This window comes from Rhagoletis pomonella, unplaced genomic scaffold (assembly GCF_013731165.1).
Source record: "Rhagoletis pomonella isolate Grant_MI unplaced genomic scaffold, Rhpom_1.0 Rhpom_scaffold_02875, whole genome shotgun sequence".
NCBI classification, from domain to species: Eukaryota; Metazoa; Arthropoda; class Insecta; order Diptera; family Tephritidae; genus Rhagoletis; species Rhagoletis pomonella.
In genome coordinates this window covers 3,884-26,010 of record NW_023461428.1, presented here as the reverse complement: position 1 = coordinate 26,010, position 22,127 = coordinate 3,884, and the positions used below count along the sequence as shown (strand labels likewise).

The window sequence follows — 22,127 nt, the reverse complement described above, 5'->3', positions numbered from 1 at the left end:
GCAAAGCCCCAAAAAATGTAGCAACAACTCGGGCGTCTAGAATAAGCAACAGGCAGAAACAAAAAAAAAAAAAAAAACAAAAAACAGCTCCAGCATACAGGTTGGGATATGTGCTCGTAAAAGATCAATCTGACGGTGAGCAAGAAATGTTTACAAATTCACGTATGTGCATTAGGGTGGTGCATAAAAATGCATATAAATCAGGAATTTAGATATTCTCACCAGCTAGAATTGTTTCAAACCAAAAATGTATTCCCTTGTTTTTTTATTTTGAACTCAAAAAATATTTAGAGGTCGCTCAAAGCACTCAAAGTTAGTTGTCCATGTATTTTTCGCAGCAGTGGAATATAATTTTTTAAAATCGATATTCTTCGTTCGAAAAAAAACTATATATTTATCTTTAGGCGACTTCCAATAATAATACCCAATTACACCGGTCAACAAAAATTTTGTTTTCTTTGGGTTTCTGTTCTCATGCTTAGGTTCTCATTCCAAACATTAAAAAACACTTGAATTTTCACTTTTAGTTCTTAAAATTTGCTTGTGTCTAATTTAAGTATTCACTTTTAGACATAATTTCTTATTATTTTACATTTATATGTTATTGTTTATCACAAGTCTTAAATAAAAAAAACTTTGTTATCTAGCTAAAACTTTTCTAATCGTAATATAAAAAGTAGTAATTTTTCCAGAAAAATTGCTCTGGTTTTTACAAAAGCTAACTTTGATCAAAAAAATAATTTTCCTCTTATTTTTAGCGTAGGAGAAACTAAAATTTAACATGTAGAAGTCAGACACAAAAATCGTGTTGACTGGTGTAATTTATTTAACCATTTTTCTATAGTAACTACATATATTTTATAGGTCCGCCAAAAACCCCCAAAAAATGCAATGATGGCACCCATAAAAAATCGATAGTATTAAAAAATTTTAAAATAAACAATTGGGTATTACTATTGGAAGTATCCTGAAGAGAAACAAAGTCTTCTGTTCGAAAAATATTGATTTTCAAGAATTCTATACCATTTCCATGAAAAATGTTGTTTTTTATCATATCGTTGCCCGTATGTCAGAAGCATAAATGTGTAAAAATGAAAATTTTAGGAAATCAAGTTTGATTTTTGTTACGAGTATTAACTCTACATTTATGCAATTGAAATTGCAAAATAAATATGTGTTTTTTATGTACGCTTGGTATTCTGAGTTTTGGTATAATGTAGAACATCCAAAGGTTAATCAACTCAACCCAATAACTCAAAACTGATAAATTTGCACATCCATGCCTTTGGGATAAGGGTGACGATATGAAATACATACATGGAAAACTTTGAGCGCTTTGAGGGATCTCAAAATAGTTATTGATTTCGAAATAAGATAAAACCCCGGGGCATATTTTTTCGATATATAGCAGTCCTAGGGAGTCATGGCAATTAATCCCGACATTACTTTTTTCCATGCATTTTTGAACCACCCTAATTTGCATACATATGAATGTATGCAATACACACAAAAGTACATAAGTATTCACGTACACATGTATACATTTGCTTATTTAGGTTTATACACTTTTTCCTACATTGGCGATTTTCTTCTTTTTTTTTTGCGACTACATAGTCCCGCTTTTTCAAAAGCTCACCATTGGCAATTGTTGCTCAGTAGCCGTTGGAATTTGTTCGATAAATACATACCTTTAACGCGCTCCATCTCACGTTTGCTTTGGCGATGGATTGTGACGTTGCTGGTGCTGGCGTTGCTCATCGCACCTTAGCGCTGTTTATTTGTTTGTTTGTTTGTTTAGGTTGTATGTATGGATAGAATTTTGTGTATTTTTTCTTTATTTTTTTGTTGTTGCAATTTTTGCTCGTTTTCGCTCACTGTTCGGAATATGCCGCTAAAATAAATTTATTGATTGTGTATCGTTCGTTACTTTGAACCTCATACCACGATATGTTACACATACGCAATGGTTACCCGGAAAATATCGCACAGCCATGTATGCGTAAACAGCAGCTAATGAAAGTGATGGAGAAATGTATGTCTGTATGTTCATAGATATGTGAAGATAAAAGTGGTATATGTTTATGATTTATGAGAAAACTGGCCAATATATTAAGGCGTCGTGGGACTTTTACAATGTTTAGCATACACACGTTTTTAAGGTGCGAATCAAAATCCTGTTCCAAAGCAGGGATAACCTGATTTGCACATTTGGCAGTCACAGAGTGGTGTTGTCTAGAAATTTTTCGATAACAACTTTCCAAACAACACCACTCTGTAACGGTGAAAATTCCCAAATTCCTAAATTGTGCAAGTGCCCTCTTAAACTGCAGTGACCCGTCAAAATACCTGTAACCTGTAATGATCCTTAGCTTCTCCTTAGGGAGGCCTATGATTAATTTGCATCTTTTTAGATTGTACCCTCGTAGTAAGCTTTTAGATTGATGAAGTCCTCTGGTATTACGCCAACACTGTTCCCGTAGCTTGGTGTTTTCGTTTCTAAGGGCTCCAGTCTCATAGAGGTCGAGGCAGCAGCCAGTCTGACCAGATGGTCCGCTCCTCATTAATTAAATTTTATTTAATAAAAAAAAACAAATCGAAAAAGCTTTGATTTTCCTCTTTGTTACTTGTATAACACATGTCACATGGAGACAGTTTAACTGCTAATCTAGTTTCTACCGTTCTTCTTGCCAGAGCTTTGTGGTAGTCTTACGTCTGTAGAGGTAGTAGACATTTCTTTACAGAAGATTCCTAAACGTTTTCTGACCTCCGTTCCTGATCTCCGTACTATATTTAGTTAGACCAACTAAGTAAACCCACCAAACTCCGTATGTCTAGCCTTATTAGACAGCTTACGCGCGTGTGATCTACACGCAATTTTTTTTTTTCTATTAGAATCCACCCCCTCCAAACCAAAGTTTCGGGCCTATCGAACAATCGACAACCTATGTACAAAAAGATGTCTATGCATACCAGGGATGTTGCGAATATTTTCATTCGTATTCGATATGAGAATAATTCGCATCATTTTACACATTCGAATCGACATTCGCATTCGCATCAAGTGATATAAATATTTTGCGAATGCGAATTTGTACATGGACAGAGCGAGCTGTTAACGACCATAAAGCACACAATCCCAGCGTTACACACATACATATATACATACTTATGTTAAAGGTTGTTTCACTCAACGTTTAGTATTTTACAGGCAAAACCACTTTTGTACTTTTTCCGAAATGCCCCTTTTGAATTTTGACTACTAGATTAAGATACTGTAAAGGTTAAGCACTGGTTCAATGTTCTAATAATTTATAAAACGATTACCTAGCATTCGCATTCGCATATTCGCATGACGGAAAATTCACATTCGAAACATCCCTAATGCATACATACATACATAAATATACGAAGATTTGTTTTCAAATGCTTTTTGCGGCTTTTAGGCGCATTCCTTCTGTTGGTTTGTTGATTTTTGCTACAACTATGGTACTCGTATTTGATTTGTTTCTCTGTCTTTCTTTTTTTATTGTTTCTTTTGTTGATTTTCGGTACGGAATTTTTTGTTTTTTTCGCGCTATCGTATCACTTGAATGAGCTCGTTTGTGCCAAGGCGTCATGTGAGATTTTCCATATGGCGTCGATCTTTTATACTATCCGCTGCTGATGCTGGCTGCTGCACGCACATTTCCTGCCACAATCTATGCCATGAAAATTCACTATTCCATTTACACACTATTCCACTTGACGTTCGAATTTTTTGTAGGGTTTTTTTTCTTTGGATTTTCGTGCTAATATACATACATATCCCCCCTATTGTTCTTATGAAGTGTTGTCGATTGAATTGTAGCCTACGCACTTTAATTGCCAAGTTGGCGCAACTGGACGAGCGAAGAGCTATGCGGGCATACCCTGTAGGGAAACCCCGAACTGGTGAACCAAATTTGTAGTTCCGTACTAGATCTTTATCGGCAAAAACGAGCCAGTCCGATAGTAACTAGATCGCCACCAGTTCAAAAGCAGCGATATGTGGTACTTTTAAAAAACAATTTTAGAAATCTGTATCTAAAATGACGAATTTAGAACTGGTTCAAAACTATAGAAAAAGGGACGCAGAACGAACTAGATCTAATCTGGCGAATTTTGGACTAACTCGAAACTACTGAAAAAGGGATGCAGCGGGGGCTTGTTTACTTTAAATAGATTTTTGCTTGGCGGGGTTTTCGTTCAACTACGCTTTCAGTCTGCACGTCGCAGATGCTTTTTCATAGTTTGGTAATACAAAACTAAAATTTGTGTTAACATCTTAACATTTTGGGAGCTTCTGGAATATAATCAATAACAGTCAGCACCTCTGCAAATTCAGCTACAGCCAAAGGTATGTAAACGTGTTTTAAAATGAAAAATTTAATTTACATTCATTCAAACAAATTTGATTTGAGATTGAAAATACATTTCTCTGCAAATAATTAAAAATTGCTACCATGGTAACCCAAAAAGAAAACATCTTGTTACTTTTTTCGTTTACAACTGGTTCTGTACTATAGAAAATGGGGTGCAAAGCGAACTAGATCCCATATGTCGAATTTAGGGCTGGTTCGGAACTATAGAAAAGGTAATGCAGCGGGGGACAATTTCCAATTCCTATGACATCGCCGTGTTAAATTCGCCAGTTGCTTGCATGCAAAAGAGATTTATCGCGAACTAGTAGTGGTTCTAAATGTACTAGAAGAACTAGACCTTTTCCCCACAGGGTACTTAAGCGGTTCAAGTTGCAGAACATCTACAAATTTACACACTACATAATATGTACATACATACTTTGGTACAAACGATGGTTCATGCATGAGTAAAAATGTCTACATGTGTTACATGTGTATGTTTATGTGTGTATGTATATTTGTTTATGGCTTAGTATACACAATTGACGACCTATTTGACATTCGCACAAGTGGTCTTATTTAATGGCGTATCAAATTGCCCTTTGCGTACCCAACTGATTCTTCACTTCAATCTGTACACAAGTGCGTGTACTAAGCAAATGTGTATTTAGCATATATATGTATAATATTATATATGTATGAACATATGTGGTACGTATGTATGTATGTATGGACATACTGGCATGTCAAACATTCTTGTGCTGCGCTGTCAGTTGAATAAGACAATTTGATTGTTGTGACAAACGAGGAATTTATGGCACAGTTTGATGTCTTCCTTTGTTTCTTTCTTCTTTATCTCACTGGTCACATACACTTGTTTGGGTCTTTCCAATATCTATCCAGCCATAGTGATCAAATAATTTAATTAAAAGCAAGTAATTTAATTATTTAATTTCCAAAAGATCCTCTTAACTAAAAAATTTATATTAAATTAAATTAAAAAAATTACTTTATTAAATAGAGCATGTGGATGTTGGAAGCTACATATCTATAATGAATGACAAGTTGCCACCGGCTTGGATTTTACACAATATAATAGACTATGACCAATATATTATTTTGAAGGCAACTTAATTGCTGACTGTTTCGCAAAGCGTAGAGGCCAAATTCGAGAGTATTTCTACGGCACATCTGAAGACTACACTGCCGAACTTCTTAGGAGCTGAGAAGAATCTCACATTTCTGGCCACTGGCGGAAGGCAAAGGGAATGAGACAACCAAAAAAAATTCAAAACTCCTTCCAGAAGAAACAGTGAAAGTCTCCTTGAACTTATCCGGCAGGGTCGTAGATCTCTTACAAGCTACCTGAAGTGACTCTGCATTTGAATAAAAGAGACGGACCGCAGGTTTTGTGTGCTGTTGGGAGGAAACCTACGAGACTTTCTTTTTCGGCACACTCCCAGTTGGTAACAGTTTGCACAGAAAATAAATCACTGGTCTGATTTATTGGACTCGACCAAATCGCTTAAGGGGTTGCAGCACCAAACAAATACTAGAAGAAGTTTTACTATACTACATCGATATTTTGTATGAAAATTGCACAAGAATTCTAAGAAATTTTAATAGCACATATTATGTTTTACTCGTATGATTTCTAATTCGAATATAATTTGTTTTTACTAGTGCAACGAACTAGTTTTCAATAAAAGCCATTAAAACCATTTTCGGGATCATAAAATATTTCAAGGAAAAGTAAGAAATATGCAGTGTAAAAATATATTTTATTAGCAAAATTCATGGCTTTTTCAAGGTGTAAATTTTTACACCAAAGTAAATTCTTCTACACATGCCCATGTATGTACATTAGATTGTACCAGAAAAAAAGGTTGCCGTAGTACACCACTGAGTCTAAAGTATTTTTGCCAAAAGAAAAAAAATTCGCCAAACGTAACAAAAAATTAAATTAAATAAATAATTAAATTTTGCGTAATATTTTTGGTATTTAGGATCTTAAAGTATGATATACGATATTTTTGTCTCAAGGAGAACATATTTTTGTTCCAAAGTTCATGGACCTTAGGTACCCCATTCTAGTACGTATCCAGCAGATCTCAATTCCTACCGCGTAAAAGTGTCACCTTAATGTGGATAAATTAAAGCTCGCCACAAATTTTTAAACTTGTACTCAGGTAGTATTTTGATTAGTCTAGTATAACTACGAGTATTAAAAAAAAAACAAAAAAAACAAAAACAATATTAACAAATTAAGGTGTCACCGAAGGTTTCCCTAGGTTCAGCAAAAAAATTAAATTTTTTTATTTGCCTTACAAAAATACTTTAAACTCAGGGGTGTACCTAAGGTGAACCAACTTTTTTTTTTGTTTGCTTGTAAGGTGTTGCGGTCTAATGTACATATATATTCGTGGCAAGAAAATTCTGGATCATTTTATGTTACCATAAAAGCTAACATAAATTAAATTCCAGCAAATTGGCATATAAGAATACGCATGCATACATACATACTTGCAGGCATATGTATGCATATGTGTATGTATGTAAGTACTTATACGGATTTATAATTCAGCAGTCAATATGCAAAATATTGCCCAGAAAATAACGGCCTATTGCTACCCTTTATACAATTAAACGAAACTTTCCGGTCAGCAACAATGAACTCAAATCTCTTGGCGTCAGGTGGTAGACAAAAGCAAATATAAACGGAATTTCTTCAGCGTTTAGCTACACGATTTTTAAATGCGTATGAGTATATTTTTGTTTACATTTAAAATAGCAGCCTACCTGCCGAGAATTGAGGAAAAGTGTGTGCTCGTCAGTACTTGCAGGCAATTACTTAGTTACATATCATGCACATATGTACGTATGTATGTATGTATGCACAAATGAATAAACCATCCTCTTATGCTAGAGCCTAAAATAATAGCAGCCGAAAATACGTATGCTTAGATATTTGAGTAAATTACAAAAATAAAGAAACTGAAAAAATGATTTACGAAAGAAAATTCGCTAACGCCGAATTTCCACTAGGCATTGAAATGACGAACAATTTTCTACCATGAAACAATGGAAACAGACCTAAATACTTTTACTTTGAACGTTCTGGCAAAGGATTTTGGTGGCAATTCAACTTACGATTATGATAAATATTCGCCGGATTTGAGGCCGTCAGAACCACAGTAGTCGATGTAGATTTTTGGGGAAAAATAGAGACGTTGCCTAGAATGCATAACTAGAGCGATAACGTTCATAATCAGAATAACCTTCGAACATATTTATGAACTCGTAAATTTAGTGAAAAGATCTAATAAACCATTTTAAACATATGTAAATAATAATTGAAAACTTTTTATGAAATATTAGGTTGCTAGCTCATTACTATTTCCACAATTCTACATTTAAGGCTAATGGCGCACGTGATGAGCATACAATAAATACATACATAAGTGGCGGCTATTTTCAGAGAGATTTCGCCGATTCGATAAGGTCACAATGGCATACATGCATATGTACATACATTAAATATGACAGATTAACCGAATATAGGTACATTTTAACATATGTAATTGTGTGCATACATTCGGGTGGTCAAAAAAATACCACCGGAAAATCAATAATAATATTTAACGGTGCAGCTTTTGCGGTTTTTTCGCAAAATTGCTATAGCATCGTTGAAAATAAATATATGTATATATATTTTTTGAATAAGAAATATAAAAGAAATAAAATTATGACGCACACTTAAATTTTAATAACTTTTTTTTCTAATGTGTGTGATTTGCTTACGGACACATAAGATACTTGTAAAACATTATATAAGGAGGCGTACTTCTTGTTTTCGTACGAATGGAAAATTTTAAATTTTTGTATAGAAAGTGATAGGAAAATTTGACGATTTTCGATTGGTACGAGAAGAAGAACACGGTCCAACATTAGCGGTTTTGAAAAAGTTGTTAGTAAAATTTTGAAATTGAATAAATATGCATCGTAATTTTGTTTTTAAGAATTCTGAAGCGGATTAAAAATAAAACGGATCTAAAAAAAATGTTTTCTATTTTTATCATTAATATATATATGGAAAATTTCAAAGCACCGTCGACACGGTTAAATATTAACCGGCAAGTACAAAAATCTAAGTTCGGGCGGAGTAGTTTTTACCTTTACGAAAACTACCGTACATGCTAAGGGTTTACCCCTCATTTAGACTTAATGAGATAAATTTATATATGTAGTTATAAGTCATTTCTTTCCATTTTCCAAAATTTTATCACAAACGTATTTTTCGCTATATAAATACTGATTTATCAAAGATTTCGTATTTCTTTAAATTACCGTTATATGGGATGTGGGCGTCGTTATTGTCCGATTTTTCCCATTTTCAATACCATCCGTCCTACTCCCCAAAGAAGTGCACGTACCAAGTTTCGTTAAGATATCTCAATTTTTACTCGAGTTATCGTCTGCACAGACGGACGGACAGTTATGTGAACAAAGGTATTATACCCTTGTGCACAAGTGCGCTCGGGTATAAAAAAACGGCTCTCCTTCTTTTCGATATTCTTCAACTCTGGATGGTGGCTGGTAAAAAAGTTGGGCCACCCTAATGTACATGCAGTTTACCCGTACATACATATGTATTTTCATTTATATATAAACTAGTGTATGTACATGCATGCATATAGCAAGTATTCAAGCTGTTTGCTAACCACTTTGGATTCCTTAGCGTTTGAGCTTTTGTGCGGCCTTTCCCTTCACCTTAAGCGCTGATGTATGTATGTACATATGTATGCTCATACAGAGTGGAAAACTTTCTAATCAAAGCTGCGTAACTATTACTATGGCATACTCACTAATTGGGTGTCAATTTCGATTTGACAGGCGATAATATCACTGGTGCATTGTTTTGAAAGCCATGGCCAACGCTGTGACCAAAATGGAACAATATGGTTGCAAAATTTTGTATTTATGTACATATACATATGTATATGGTATACCATTATATGTAGATATACATACATTTATACTCCCAGACATATGTACATACTTATGTACAGCCAGTATATGCCAACAATGCAGGGTAATGTATTATATCGGAATGATATGTATCTAAGTAGTTTTTAAATAGATTCGTCACCTCTCACAACCTTAAAGAAAAAGCTGATGAATGAAGCGCTATACAAAAAGGATCCATTAAAAATGTTCAATTCGTGTAGGATGACTCCAGAATTAGCAGCAAATGAATGATTTGAACTTTGTTTAAGCATTGGTTATATGAAGACCTTGAAATATATCCGAATCCGATTGTAAGGTGAAGCCAGCAGAGTGTACGTGCAAAATTGAAAACAACGCGTTATTCAAGAATAAACCCAGGACGAATAAAAAAAAGCTCGATTATGGAAAACAGCCTACTCTAGAACAATCATCACGGGAAAATCTCGAGTGATTGCTTATCTTCCAGTCTTGGACCAATTGATCTCATCATTGACTAACAGAATATCTGCTTGCGAATGGATTTGGATTTTTTATTAATCTGACATCCATGGAACCCGGTGAAATTTAACTAAAAGCAGGAAATCTAGTCAAAGTTTACCTTGAAGATTTAGAAGTGGCTTTGGCAAACAAGTTAGAAACTGTCTGCTTTTTCGTTTCATTTTCAAAAAATGCAACCAGCATCAATTGAACGTTTTTTTTAAATCGCCTCATTGTAGGCACTTCAAAGCATACTCGGCGTAGTCTGGCGCATCCTCCAGACAATGCTTCCGGAGTTTTTTGCGGTCTCCGACTGATGTACCATTACCCACAGTACCTACCCACTACTTTTTGGACCAATAAACATTTTTTTCTTCGCTCTCACTGAGTTGCTTCAGTAATAATTAAATGTGACTTAAAATGGGAGCAAGTACCAACGTTTCCTATGGTACCTTGAACACGAAAGTGGGACAAAATATGACTAATTTTCTTAATTTTCTATAAAACGTTTATTAAAAACTTTCCAAAAATAGCATCAATGTCATTATTTTGAGTCCCCTAAGTTTATTTTCGTCTACAGTAAATAGCACACCCAAAAATACCAGGTAATTATTCATTAATAAATTTTACTTTTGATAAATTTTTGATGCGTAAAACGCAAAACTTTCGTATATTTTTTTCTGTACTCAGAAATTAATTGGCGATTGTAGTAATTTAAATTACAATTTAATTAAGTTCATGTATGTATTTTGGGTGGTAGTTTTTTTACTATTTCCATATAAAGAAACCAATTAATTGTGTGAACAAAACTACTTAAATGATTCACTAAACTAACATAATTCAGTCCATTGGGGTGGTTCAAACAAAATTTTAAATGCTAAACTCTCACACCGTACGATTTTTCTAAATGGAAAAAAGGAATACTCGTATTATTTTGTTTAAAAAATTTTATACATATAAACTAGCAGACCCGGCGAACTGTAAAACACTTTGGTGCAACATTTTCCCCAACAATTCACGTTCACGATTACGGTTTGGTGGTTGTCAGAAGGCATATTTACATTGCCGTCTTGAATAACCTAACCAAAGTGTATATCCATGAAGTTCTGAAATTCATTGGCATTGCACAGCTCGATTAATCGCACAATGAAAGAACTTTTTCTCTTCAGTCCCTGGCAGCAACAATGATCCGGTTCTTTTGTGAATCTCTCCTTGAAACTGTATAGTAAAGTAGGTGGATGAGTATCGTTGCTCTACAGAAATCCAATATGCAATAGACTTATTTCAGTCGAAATACCCTAAATGCCTTATTAAGGAGATCAATGGTTCTAATGGTTGATTTAACGGGGGTCATTTGAGATTGACCCCTGGACAACTCAATCCTGGTGTCTTCGAATGAAGCTTTAACCCACAGTAATATTGGCAATTCACGTCCATTGGGCCAATCGGTACTCGTAGGAGATCGACATAAATACTCGGCCGTACAGGATGCAGATGTAATCGACATTCACGGCACTTTTTCTCACTTGAGGATTTTTAGTAATAACTTGACTCCAGTACCACCCGGCGTCTCTGTTTTGTAATAGTATTATCCTTTCCAATATATGTATATAAATCTCAAATATGAGCCTTTTTTAGGAATAGTTCGACTCCCGAGACACTTGGCGCGCAAATTTCTTCGCATAAATATTTCCCGTTACGATACCAATACATTTATCGAATATAAGCCAGATCGGATCATAAGGCTTTTAATAATAATTAATTTAGAAATACCTCTAAAAATGGATCAAAATAGTTTCTTAAAGAAATTTTTGAAAAAAATCACCTCAGATGACAAAACAGTTTACAGAAATGTGAGCGTCAAATGTTTAACCATACATAGACATTATGAAGATGAAACCATTAATATTCTTAGTGGATCTTTTTTCCAAAATACATACATATATATGCAGCTTATTAAGATAATAAATCCAACCTAATCAATTTTATCTAACTCAATTCAGTCATGGTTTCAAAATCAAGAAAAATAAATCTTTTGATATAGGTAATCATAACCACATAATTTAAAAACATCCAAAGTGAATTATTTTATGGTGCAGAAAGCTGTGAGAACAATTTATTTTATGTTTACTTACTTAAGCAAAATTTACTTATGCAAAACATTTCCACTACAACACGGCAAACAAACATTTACCAAAACATCAGTGCATACATTGTTTGGGTGCTTAGGAAAAACAAATTTTTATGCTCTAAATTAATTATGGATCATCCATATTTTTGCCCTTTTGTAATTTCGCCTTCACTCCAAATAGGGATACAGTTGTGCGCCATCATCATTATTATTAAGTTGGTTATTTTTATGATGCAGTAAAATATGATTTAAATTATTTCGATAATTTTTATGCTTGATAGCCTTCGTTTGTTCCGTATCATTCTGCCAGAACCTTGAGCTGCCATCATATTTTCCCGGTCGGACTCTGCATTTAATGCTATGCAACCACTGAAACGATGAATTATTTCATTAATCAAGGAAATATGCGCAACGCCGAAAAAGAAGTACTAAAAAAAATTACTTTCATGTGCTTATGGCGGCGACGACGACGTGACACATCCACGGTGCGGCTAGCACAGTATGGACGTAAAGTGACGTAATAAATAATTTCGATGATTGAGAAAACGCTGAATCCCATAAATAGGCCCAAAATTCCACCAGTGCTAGCTATGCATAGGAAATAAGAAAAATTTTGTTAGCACCATTTAAAAAACAAGAAAATTAAATTTAGTTCGAAAAAACGTACAAACAAAATCTGTAAATCCAAACATTTCCGACTTAGTTGTGGTGCGTAGTATATGCGATAGATAATAAAAATTCACTATAGATATCTCTGCGTAGTTGGTGGCATCGCTGAATAGATCAAGCGGCAGGTCATCAAAGGTTAAGAATTTTCCCGGCGTAATGGTGGTCGCAGTGACCATTGCTTTGTAGCTCAATTCAAAGCATGCTGGCCAACAACTGGAGCAAGTCAATTTCTTATCTAACGATTCGATTTTCGTCAGCACCTCATTCGTGCACGCGTTGTCGTTGGGCCCACAAATGCGCGCTGAGCCATTAATGCGAGGCAAATAGTAGAGTACACAATCACATTTGTCAATTAAAATTTTCGCCTCGCACTCAATTTCGCAATTCCTGCGCGAGTACGTTCGGTAATAGGTTAAATCGCCCTCATCGGAGAAGAGGCAACGACGACGCTCCTTGTGTATGGCGCGTATTGAGGGCACAGCGTTCTCATAGATGGGCTCAATGGGTACACGAGCTTCACGTCCGGCCGTCACTAGGAAACCATAATTGCTAACCCTTGGCAGCTCGGCGGGATTATGTACCAGAATCTTATGAGGATGTTGAATGAACAATTTTTTACGGGACTGGGGAAATTTATTTTCTACTCAAGACTTACCTTAAATCCGATGCTTTTAGATTTTGTGCAGTAATACTCCAAGGCAGAAGAGTTCAAAACAACAGTCAAACCTAAACGACTTCCGGTGCCACCAGGCATACGTGGGTAGAAGTTTTTAGGCAAATCACCAGCGTAACCTCTTTCTGGCGTCCAGTATATGGGTACCAAATGGTTCGAAGATTTCGGCGAGATGCGATCATCCTCGCTTGAGTGTACAGAAAAAAAAAACAAAAAACATTTTACAATTGGGTGATTCACAAGGCGTCATTTAGGGAGTTCACAAGGTGTTGTCTGTTGTCGTAAACTTTAAACGGTTCAAAATATGTAAAGATCGTTGCAAGATAGCATAAAAGTCATTTTATGAATTTTCACAGTGTTAAAAAATAGTTGATTGTAGTTTCAAGTCCTCCAGACATTTATATAAGCTTTCAAAGTTTACGACATACTACAATGCGACAGTATGCAACACCTTGTGAACTCCCTAATTGTAACTGGACATACATACATTTTTTAAAGGTTGAATAAGTTTTTGAGTGTTACATAAAATAAGATGTACCTTAAATGTTAACAGAACTGCTTGAAGAATTAGCAACGATAAAGAGTATCGTCGGTATGAGAGGTATGATATAGGGTGATAAAAGGGTGATGCAGATCTTTGAAAGCAATTATTTGTGATACGTTAATATTTTACATAAGTATATTTTTTTAAGACAATTACAGGCTTTGGTAAACTTAGTCATGGAGCGATACTCAGTTGAAGAACCCGTAAAAGTGATAAAAACGTTAATGCCGATTTTTCGAAAAAATCATAGTGAGCGATAAAGCACATTTTTATCTAACGGATACGTCAACGAGCAAGACTGCACCCTTGCAGAAAAAATTATGCGCCTATAACGAGTCACTATTGGGTGTCGGTTTTGGGCTGGCGGAGTCATCGGACCATACTCCTTCGAAAATGATGCCGGCAACGCTGATACGTTGAACCGTAAACCTTATCATGATAAACTTTTCATCTCCTTGATGAGAGGACATGGACGGTGCCACTTTCCACACAGCGCATGAAACAATACTGAATCATCCTATATATTCTTCTTAATTGGTTCGTGAGAAACTATGATTATTCTCAACCCAACTAAATATTAATGCTATTTGTGCATTTTTCCAAAAAAATACCGTTAGCTACGTATATCGAGTATCTCTTTTATATTAAAAAGAAAACAAATTCAGTAAACCGAAACAAATTAGATGCTCGTTTTTTTGCTGCCTGTTAACAAGGAAGTTCTGGCAACTTTTTCAACTCATTGATTCATTGATTAATTTTTCATTAGTGCAATGAGACTTTACATATTTTATAGTACAATTGTCATTATATTAAAAATTAAGTAAAAACTAACATTAACTCACCACAGCCAATTCCGGGAACTATGTATGTATCTTGAAATCTCTTTTCTGTCTTTCGAAAGACTAATTGAAAGATCTGCTAACTGGGAGGTCGTAGCTTTCTTCTATTTGTCTTTTGGCAATAACTTTTCTAAAAATTATATCAAATTAAAAAAAAATATATGCATTTTAAGGCGAATTAAAAAAAGCGAGAAATAAATTTAAAAAAGAGAAAAAATAAGCTAAATACATTTCTAAAAATTTAATTAAATTAAAAGTCGTTTTATAATAATAAAAGCTAATAATTAAAAGAAAATTAAATAAAACAAAAAAGTCAATAAAAAAGAGAAAAACATAAATTGTTTTTGTTTCCAAAAATGAAATTAAGTGAAAAAATATCTTCCTTTTAAAAAAAAAAATTTTAAATTTCGAGAAAATGAAATTAGAAAAAAATTTAAATAACTAATTAAAAAAATATACTTAAGTTTCTAAAAATTAGTGAAATTTAAAAATGTATGTTTATGACAATATAACCTAAAAATCGATTGAAAACAGAAAAAATTATATTAAAAAACCGAAAAAACTTTTTCTACAAATTATTTTAAATTTAAAAAAAAAAATCTGTTTAAACAAATAAAATCTAAAAACTTAAAGAAACATAAATTATAAAAGAAAAACTAAATATATCTAAAAAGAAAAAACACAAAATACAAGTTTCTAAAAATTAAATATAAATCTTTTTATATCTTTTTATAACAACAAAATCTTAAAATTTTACTAAAAATAAAAAGACAAAATTAATGAGTTAAAGAATACGAAACAAATTCCGCTTTTTAGGTCTCGGGTCTCTGGAATGGCTCGCCAGTGCTTTGCTCTTTGTAGTAGCGCGAATAATAAAATGATATATGTATGTACATCTCCATTTGGAACATGCTCAAGTGCTTTCTGTCAAAACCAATTTCCACCAATAATTTAATAAAAAATATTTAGAAAAAACTGCATTCAAACTTTTTCTATAAAACCACAAATAAAATATTGATCACTTTAGACCATTTTGGACGTCAAGGTTTAAGTTTTTTTTTTGTTTGGAAAAATTTACGAACTGTTTTTTTTTTAAATTATCTACTTGTTTGGCCATAATTAATTTTTGCCAAACAAATTTACCAATTATCCTATAGTGCAATGTCTTAAAGTTGTAAAATTTTGCTGTATAAAATAATAGTTTCCAAATATTTTAATGTGTCTGCAAATGTCCTAAGAACATGTTAAACGTTATTTTACGTTGACAAATTTAAGACTTTACCGCATTACGGCGCGTGGCATACCTTAAGCATCCCCTACTTTGTAACTTTTTGGTTTCAAAAGCTTAAAATAATGTTTATTTGCGGTAAAGCAATGAAACTGTTAGTTTGGCTTCCGTGCGTTTTTCCGAAACAATTTTTATTTCTGGCATCTTTTCGAATTTGCAAAAGGTAAATTTTTTTTATTCTATCTGAACCTAAACCCGGCTGAAGCTGAGTGTGCAGAGGCGCTTGCTATTATTTAGTGGGTTCAATGTAATCAAATGTTACCTTTTTAGCTTTCACTTACCTATAATTACGCAGCATAAAATATGGATCCAAAGCATTAAAAGTGCAACACAGTCCATCATCGGTTAATGCCGAATTAAAGATGGCCGAACAATTTTCCCGTTTTGCGCCGAAGCTGCAGTACAAGAGCATTTCTTCGCACGGTTGAGCAACCTACAAATTATGAAGAATAGAAACGAGACCAACGAACTTTCATTTCGAATTACCGCGTTCAGTATGGCCTTGAAATTTCTCCAAGTACCGCGTACATTATACCATTCGCCCCTCTCGTTCTGTCCGCAAAGACTCATTAGCAGTGAATAATTTAAATTTTTTCTACACAAGTACGTATGTAAATGTTTGTCATTACAGTATTTACATTGGATACCCTGCAAAAAAGGCGACTAAACCACAAAGGAGCTTGCGACTAATTCTACTTTTGGCCTTTTATATGGAATGAAGTGTTCTCGTTTGTTCGAGCGTGTATTACGAAGAGATAACTACAAGAAATCGCTACAAGAAGAGCGATAGTAGGTTTTTTTTTTATTTAATACAATAAAATCATAAAAGTTCGAACCGTACAACTCGGGCCTGCTTGACAATTTCTGTGTTTTCTATACCAACTTAATATTTCTTAAGCTAATGGGTCGTTCTTAAAAAACATGACCATTCTGAATTTTGTAATTTTTAAAAATTAAGTTGGCCAAATATGTTTATAATTGGCCTCATGTGGTTACGGATGGTATCAATAATAGGAATCCATAACCAGCAGTATTTTTTTTAATTTTTGGAGTTTTTGGAGTTAATAAGTCACAGAGTGGACCGGTAACAGAGGGGACAAATTAACTCAAAAATACCATATTTTAGCTTTTTATTCGAATTTTGGAGAATTTATTTGTCCACTTAATTAATGTACATAAAATATTTATAAAAAAATTATAAAATAAATAAAAAATCACTTTACTCACCGTTTTTCAACAGTAACAGAGTTGACACTGAATAAGGGTACGTACCCGGCATACAATTGGGTTCCTTACTCAACAACGCACTAAACAAGACTGAACAGTTCAAAACACATTTTGTTGATTTTAGCTAAGTTATGATGGAGAAGCATAAGAGAAATATACGCGTCATAACGTTTAACAAACATTTTTCAATAAAATGAGTGGACGTAACAGAGGGGACCAAAACCTGGGGACACAAATTTTCTTCATAAAAATTATACAAAAAAATTATTTTTCATCATTCTGTTCTATATATGGTATTAATATACACAAACTGAATAACAAAAATTGTAAATATTATTTTTTTTCAATTTTATTTCAACTGAAAATAACTATTAAATTTTTATAAATTGGCTCGGGACACAGGTTTTTGCTAAACCTTTGACATTGAAAATATTTTTTAAGTTATTTTCAGATAATTAATTATTTTTTTTTTATAATATAGTTACGTAGAATCGATAATAATTTATAAAAATGCAGATATTTTTCTATTTTCTTTTTGAAGAAACAAAATATAAAATAGTAAAGTCTGGGGACACCAATTGGTCATGTTTTTTAAGAACGACCCTAATACACTGAGAAAAGAGTTTAGTTACGTCAACTAAATATGTTTCTCTCAAAATGTGCTTAAATTATTACCAAAAATTGGTAGAAAAAATTTGGGTTGCTAAAATAGTAATTTTCTTTTCATTTTGGTAGATTTTTGTTAAAGTATTTGGTTTGAAAACCAATAAAACTTTTCGTTCCCGCTTTATTTTGCGTGGTTATCTTAATATGAAAAATGGCAATTGTTAAATAAAAAACCACACAATTTTAAAAAAAAGCAGCGGAATTTTTTAAATACGCATTGTTAATAATAATAATAGATTGGCGCTTACACATATGTTAGTGTTTTGCCGAGCTTCTCCTCCGATTTGTGGCGTGCGCCTTGATGTTGTCACACAAAGCGGAGGGACCTACAGTTTTACGCCGATTCCGAACGGCGATTGTATTTTTATGAGAAGCTGTTTTTCATGGAAAAAATACACTCGGAGGTTTGCCATTGCCTGCCGAGGGACGACCGCTGTTAAGAAAAAACTTTTTTTTTGCACATTGCTAGTTATACTAAAATTCCATGGGCTATAAAACTGTATACCCAAATTCAGAGTAAAAAATTCGAGCTTTAGCCGAAGTTTTTTTAATTGTTATTTTCTTTTTAAGCTAGCTGGAGCACTTAATGTTTATTAGTGTTGGGCAGTGTAAAAACCGAAAGTACTCTGAACTGGATTCTCAAAAGGATGGTCTGTATCCGATTTTCAAAAGTATCGGTACTGGATACTTCAAAGCACTCAGTACTCACAAAAGAACTCAAAGTGCTACGAACTTAGAAGCATGATAAAAATATAGTAAGGTAGAACCGCTGAGAGTTACTTTTAAAATTCTTGACGTTTCCAAACAATTTAATTTTTAAATTTACTCACAAATTCACACACACATTTTCATTTTCAATCTCAAGCAACAACAATTTTGAACAGTTTCATTTTTTTTCTTTTTACTTTTATATGATTTTAAAATGTAGGCAAACTTCAAAAAAAATCATGGCCGACAAACTGAGAGAACGGTTCTACCTTGCTATATTTTTATCATGCTTAGAAGAACTCGAAAGTACTCAGTACAAAAAAATACCCTATTCCATTCATCACTTTGACACATGTACTCAGGACTGATTCAATGTACTCACTATAAAGTGTCGAATAGTTGCTTAAAAGTACTAAGTTCTATTTTAATTTACCGGTATTCAGAAATGATTGTACTCAATTTCAGGTTTTAATAATTTTCAAGTACAATACGTGTACCCAGTACAGTCAGCCATCCAATTGCCGTAATTTGAGATTAATATATTAATTTGAGAGATTTGAGAGAGAGACACGAAGCCCTTAATATGATCTCAAATACCATATCATAATTAAATAAAAAGTTCCTTAATAAAAAATTTAATTTTTTTTTTTGGAAATAACTAAAAATCGGAATAGAAGTATAGATTTTGTTAAACTAACTAAAAAAAGTTATTGGTAGATATATTCCAGATTTGGTAGATTTTTTTTCAAGTGGATGGTAAGTATTTTTTTTCGCAACCCTGGTTATAGTCACATTATTTGCTAATGCACTACTCTCTTTATAGAATAGTCCCATAATTTTTGCAGGGTATATCTACATACATACATATATATATAAGCAAATATTTATATATTTTTTATGAATTAATGCATTCTTACTCAGCAATGCCTTGTACTTTGCTCTTTGATGCCTGGTTGAGATTACAAATCGTTACAGCAGGAAAGGGAACATCACTAGCTAGCGTTTCTTTGGCGCTTGTCGAAATTATTATCGGTGTAACGGACCATTTCATGTAGATGTTAGAAATGAAGTAAGAGGATAATATAATTACAGCAATAAATGCAAAACCGAAAAATGCTCTGGAACGAACAATAGTAAAACGTTAAAAATATTAGTCAGTGGAAATAACGAATGAGGCATCAATCGAGACACTTGTAAGAATATAAGTACAGAGCGGCGCAAAAACTATCATACGATTTTTCTTTGCTGTCAAAAAAATTCAAATCCTATTACCCTTTTAGTAGCATATTGCCTGCTGAGTAGAAGGTCGGCCTATCTCGGCAGGAAGTTCGAAAACGTCTTACCTCAGAAAACTCAGACTCAGGGGACGTCAGATCGGGCGATCTCGCGCCAACAGAAATCCCTTAATTGAAAAATCAAACGGCCTGGAAAAGTCTTCCGCAATAAATACTCCGCGTTCTGGTACCGTATAAAATAAATTTCGTTCACCGCGAAGTGAAAAAGTTTTAGCGTCTTATAAGGTATCCCTGTAGCCGCCGTCCCCTTATAATGGACTGCTTCTTTAAAAATAAACATTTAAGAAAACAATGTTAACACTGCCTATTTTTTCAGTGACTTTCGTGGTTTGGTTAACGAACTACGTAAGGTGTGTATACGAAAAAAAAAACTGATCGGTAAAAAATTGGTACAAAGTCCAAATTTATTGACTAGTAACAAAAAAAAAATTGTATTCTGAGAGTGTATAACTATGAGCCTTCAAATGCTAATCTAAGTACTTATTTGCTTATTTGGTTTTGGAGTACGCCAAAGCTCGAAGTTTGGGATTAGCTCCCTTCATTAGACATTGCACATCATTTCCTATTAAATTCATCCACTTTTTGCAGTTCTTATAATATTTTCAAAACAATACCCTTTGTTTTTGGCCACAAGCGACAAGCTGATGTCTGGAGTCGCGCAATAGTTTTTCAATCGTAAGTATTGCTAGCTCAAGGTAGCTGACTTGGAAAAAGTTAGAATTCTTCAGTACTAAACAGCGTGCCAGAATGTAATAACCTTCAATTGATGTGGATTCCGAAATACTGTGGCTTTCTTGGTAACTAACTAGGCTGGAATCGTCACATACCATATCGTATTACTCGTCACGTAAAAACACATTTTTCTTAAATCCCATTCGGCTTATACGGCTGACGTGTCGCGTAATTTTCTTTCATGTGGTTTTCTATCCGTGAACGGATGTTACGATTCTGGCCTTGGATTCATGGTAAAGCGAGTGTCTTAGGATCGTCTACTAGGCCAAGTATGGCAATACCTTACCAGTTAATGAAAGCCGTTGTTGCAAAAGCCCTTCTCAAACAGAGAAGTAAGGAGTCGCGAGCTTTGTATTCGGCTTAATACAACTTTAATCGAACCAGTCTAACTCGAATAACGAAAAGCCAAATAAAAATCCGGATATGTAAATCTTAAAGCAATGATATGAAATCCTATCTGCTACCAGCTCATATTTCGTCTAAAAGCGTTTTTGTAATGCGGTACTTAAAGTACGAAGTAGGCGAGTTTTTGTACCTTTCTAGGGTAGAAAATATAAAATTGTATAAACATTTGTATGTATTGGAATTGGTCAAATGAAAAGTATTTCCTTAAAATTTTCTAAACTTCACCACTATAGAAAAATTTGCCAAAAGCATCGTGGACTATATTTTACTTATATATGTACTTAGGTTAATACAAAAAAGTTAAATGCAAATCTATTGTAATAAGCAATAATCGCCTAAGTCGAAAAACCTGAATTCGAGAAAAAACGTTTTAAACATTTGGATTTTAAAGTTAACCTTATGACGATACCAAAATATTTTCGTCTACAACTTTTTAAAAAGCCTAGCTAGCAAGATGGAGGTGTCACAAACGCATGGAATAGTAGTTGCAGAATATACAATTAAATTTTTTCTTAAGTCGACCTAGGCGGTTATTGCTTCTGATCACATAAATATTGCTACACAAAGACACTCACCTTTCGGGCAATGTTATTTTATCTTCGGCAATATACTTTAAGCCATGCAATGTTGTATTTTGCAAATAATATTTTAGGCTCTTCTTTGCGGCCTGCTTAGAACAGAGATGTTCAAATTCAATTTCCTCGCTCGAGCAGTCGCTGCTCTTTTCCTTTGGACGAGCTAAAAATTACATTTAAATGCTTAGAGCATATGTATTTTCCAGTGGCACTTTTTTAACAAATTACCAAAAGGTTTCGATTTTTCTGCAGTGAATTTTGGTTTCAACTGGACCAAGCGATCTTCTGCGTAAATTTTCATGTTGCGTCAAAAGCTGCCAATTCCTAAATGTAATTAAGTGCTTTAGCGTTGCTATATTTTAAACACCATATATCCATGAGTGTATGTATGTATGTACATAAATATGTATGTATGTATGTATGTATGTCAGGCATTAAAAAGTTAAATAACTGTTGAGGCATCAAAAATCATGTTGACTGAGAGCAAATACAAAATCAGTTATAGTAAGTGT

General features: G+C 33.7%; 1 protein-coding gene across 1 annotated transcript; it reads right to left on the bottom strand.

The window, feature by feature from the left end:
• Positions 1-12,162: 12,162 nt before the first annotated feature.
• On the bottom strand, positions 12,163-21,921 carry LOC118753811 (pickpocket protein 28-like). The gene is made up of 9 exons (XM_036488685.1): positions 21,844-21,921; positions 21,616-21,778; positions 19,526-19,726; positions 16,494-16,602; positions 16,289-16,440; positions 13,319-13,523; positions 12,662-13,250; positions 12,437-12,582; positions 12,163-12,363 (listed from the first exon to the last, which is right to left on the bottom strand). The coding sequence occupies exons 1-9, from the start codon at positions 21,914-21,916 to the stop codon at positions 12,163-12,165; spliced, it is 1,839 nt and encodes a 612-aa protein (XP_036344578.1). The 5' UTR covers positions 21,917-21,921.
• Positions 21,922-22,127: the final 206 nt, after the last annotated feature.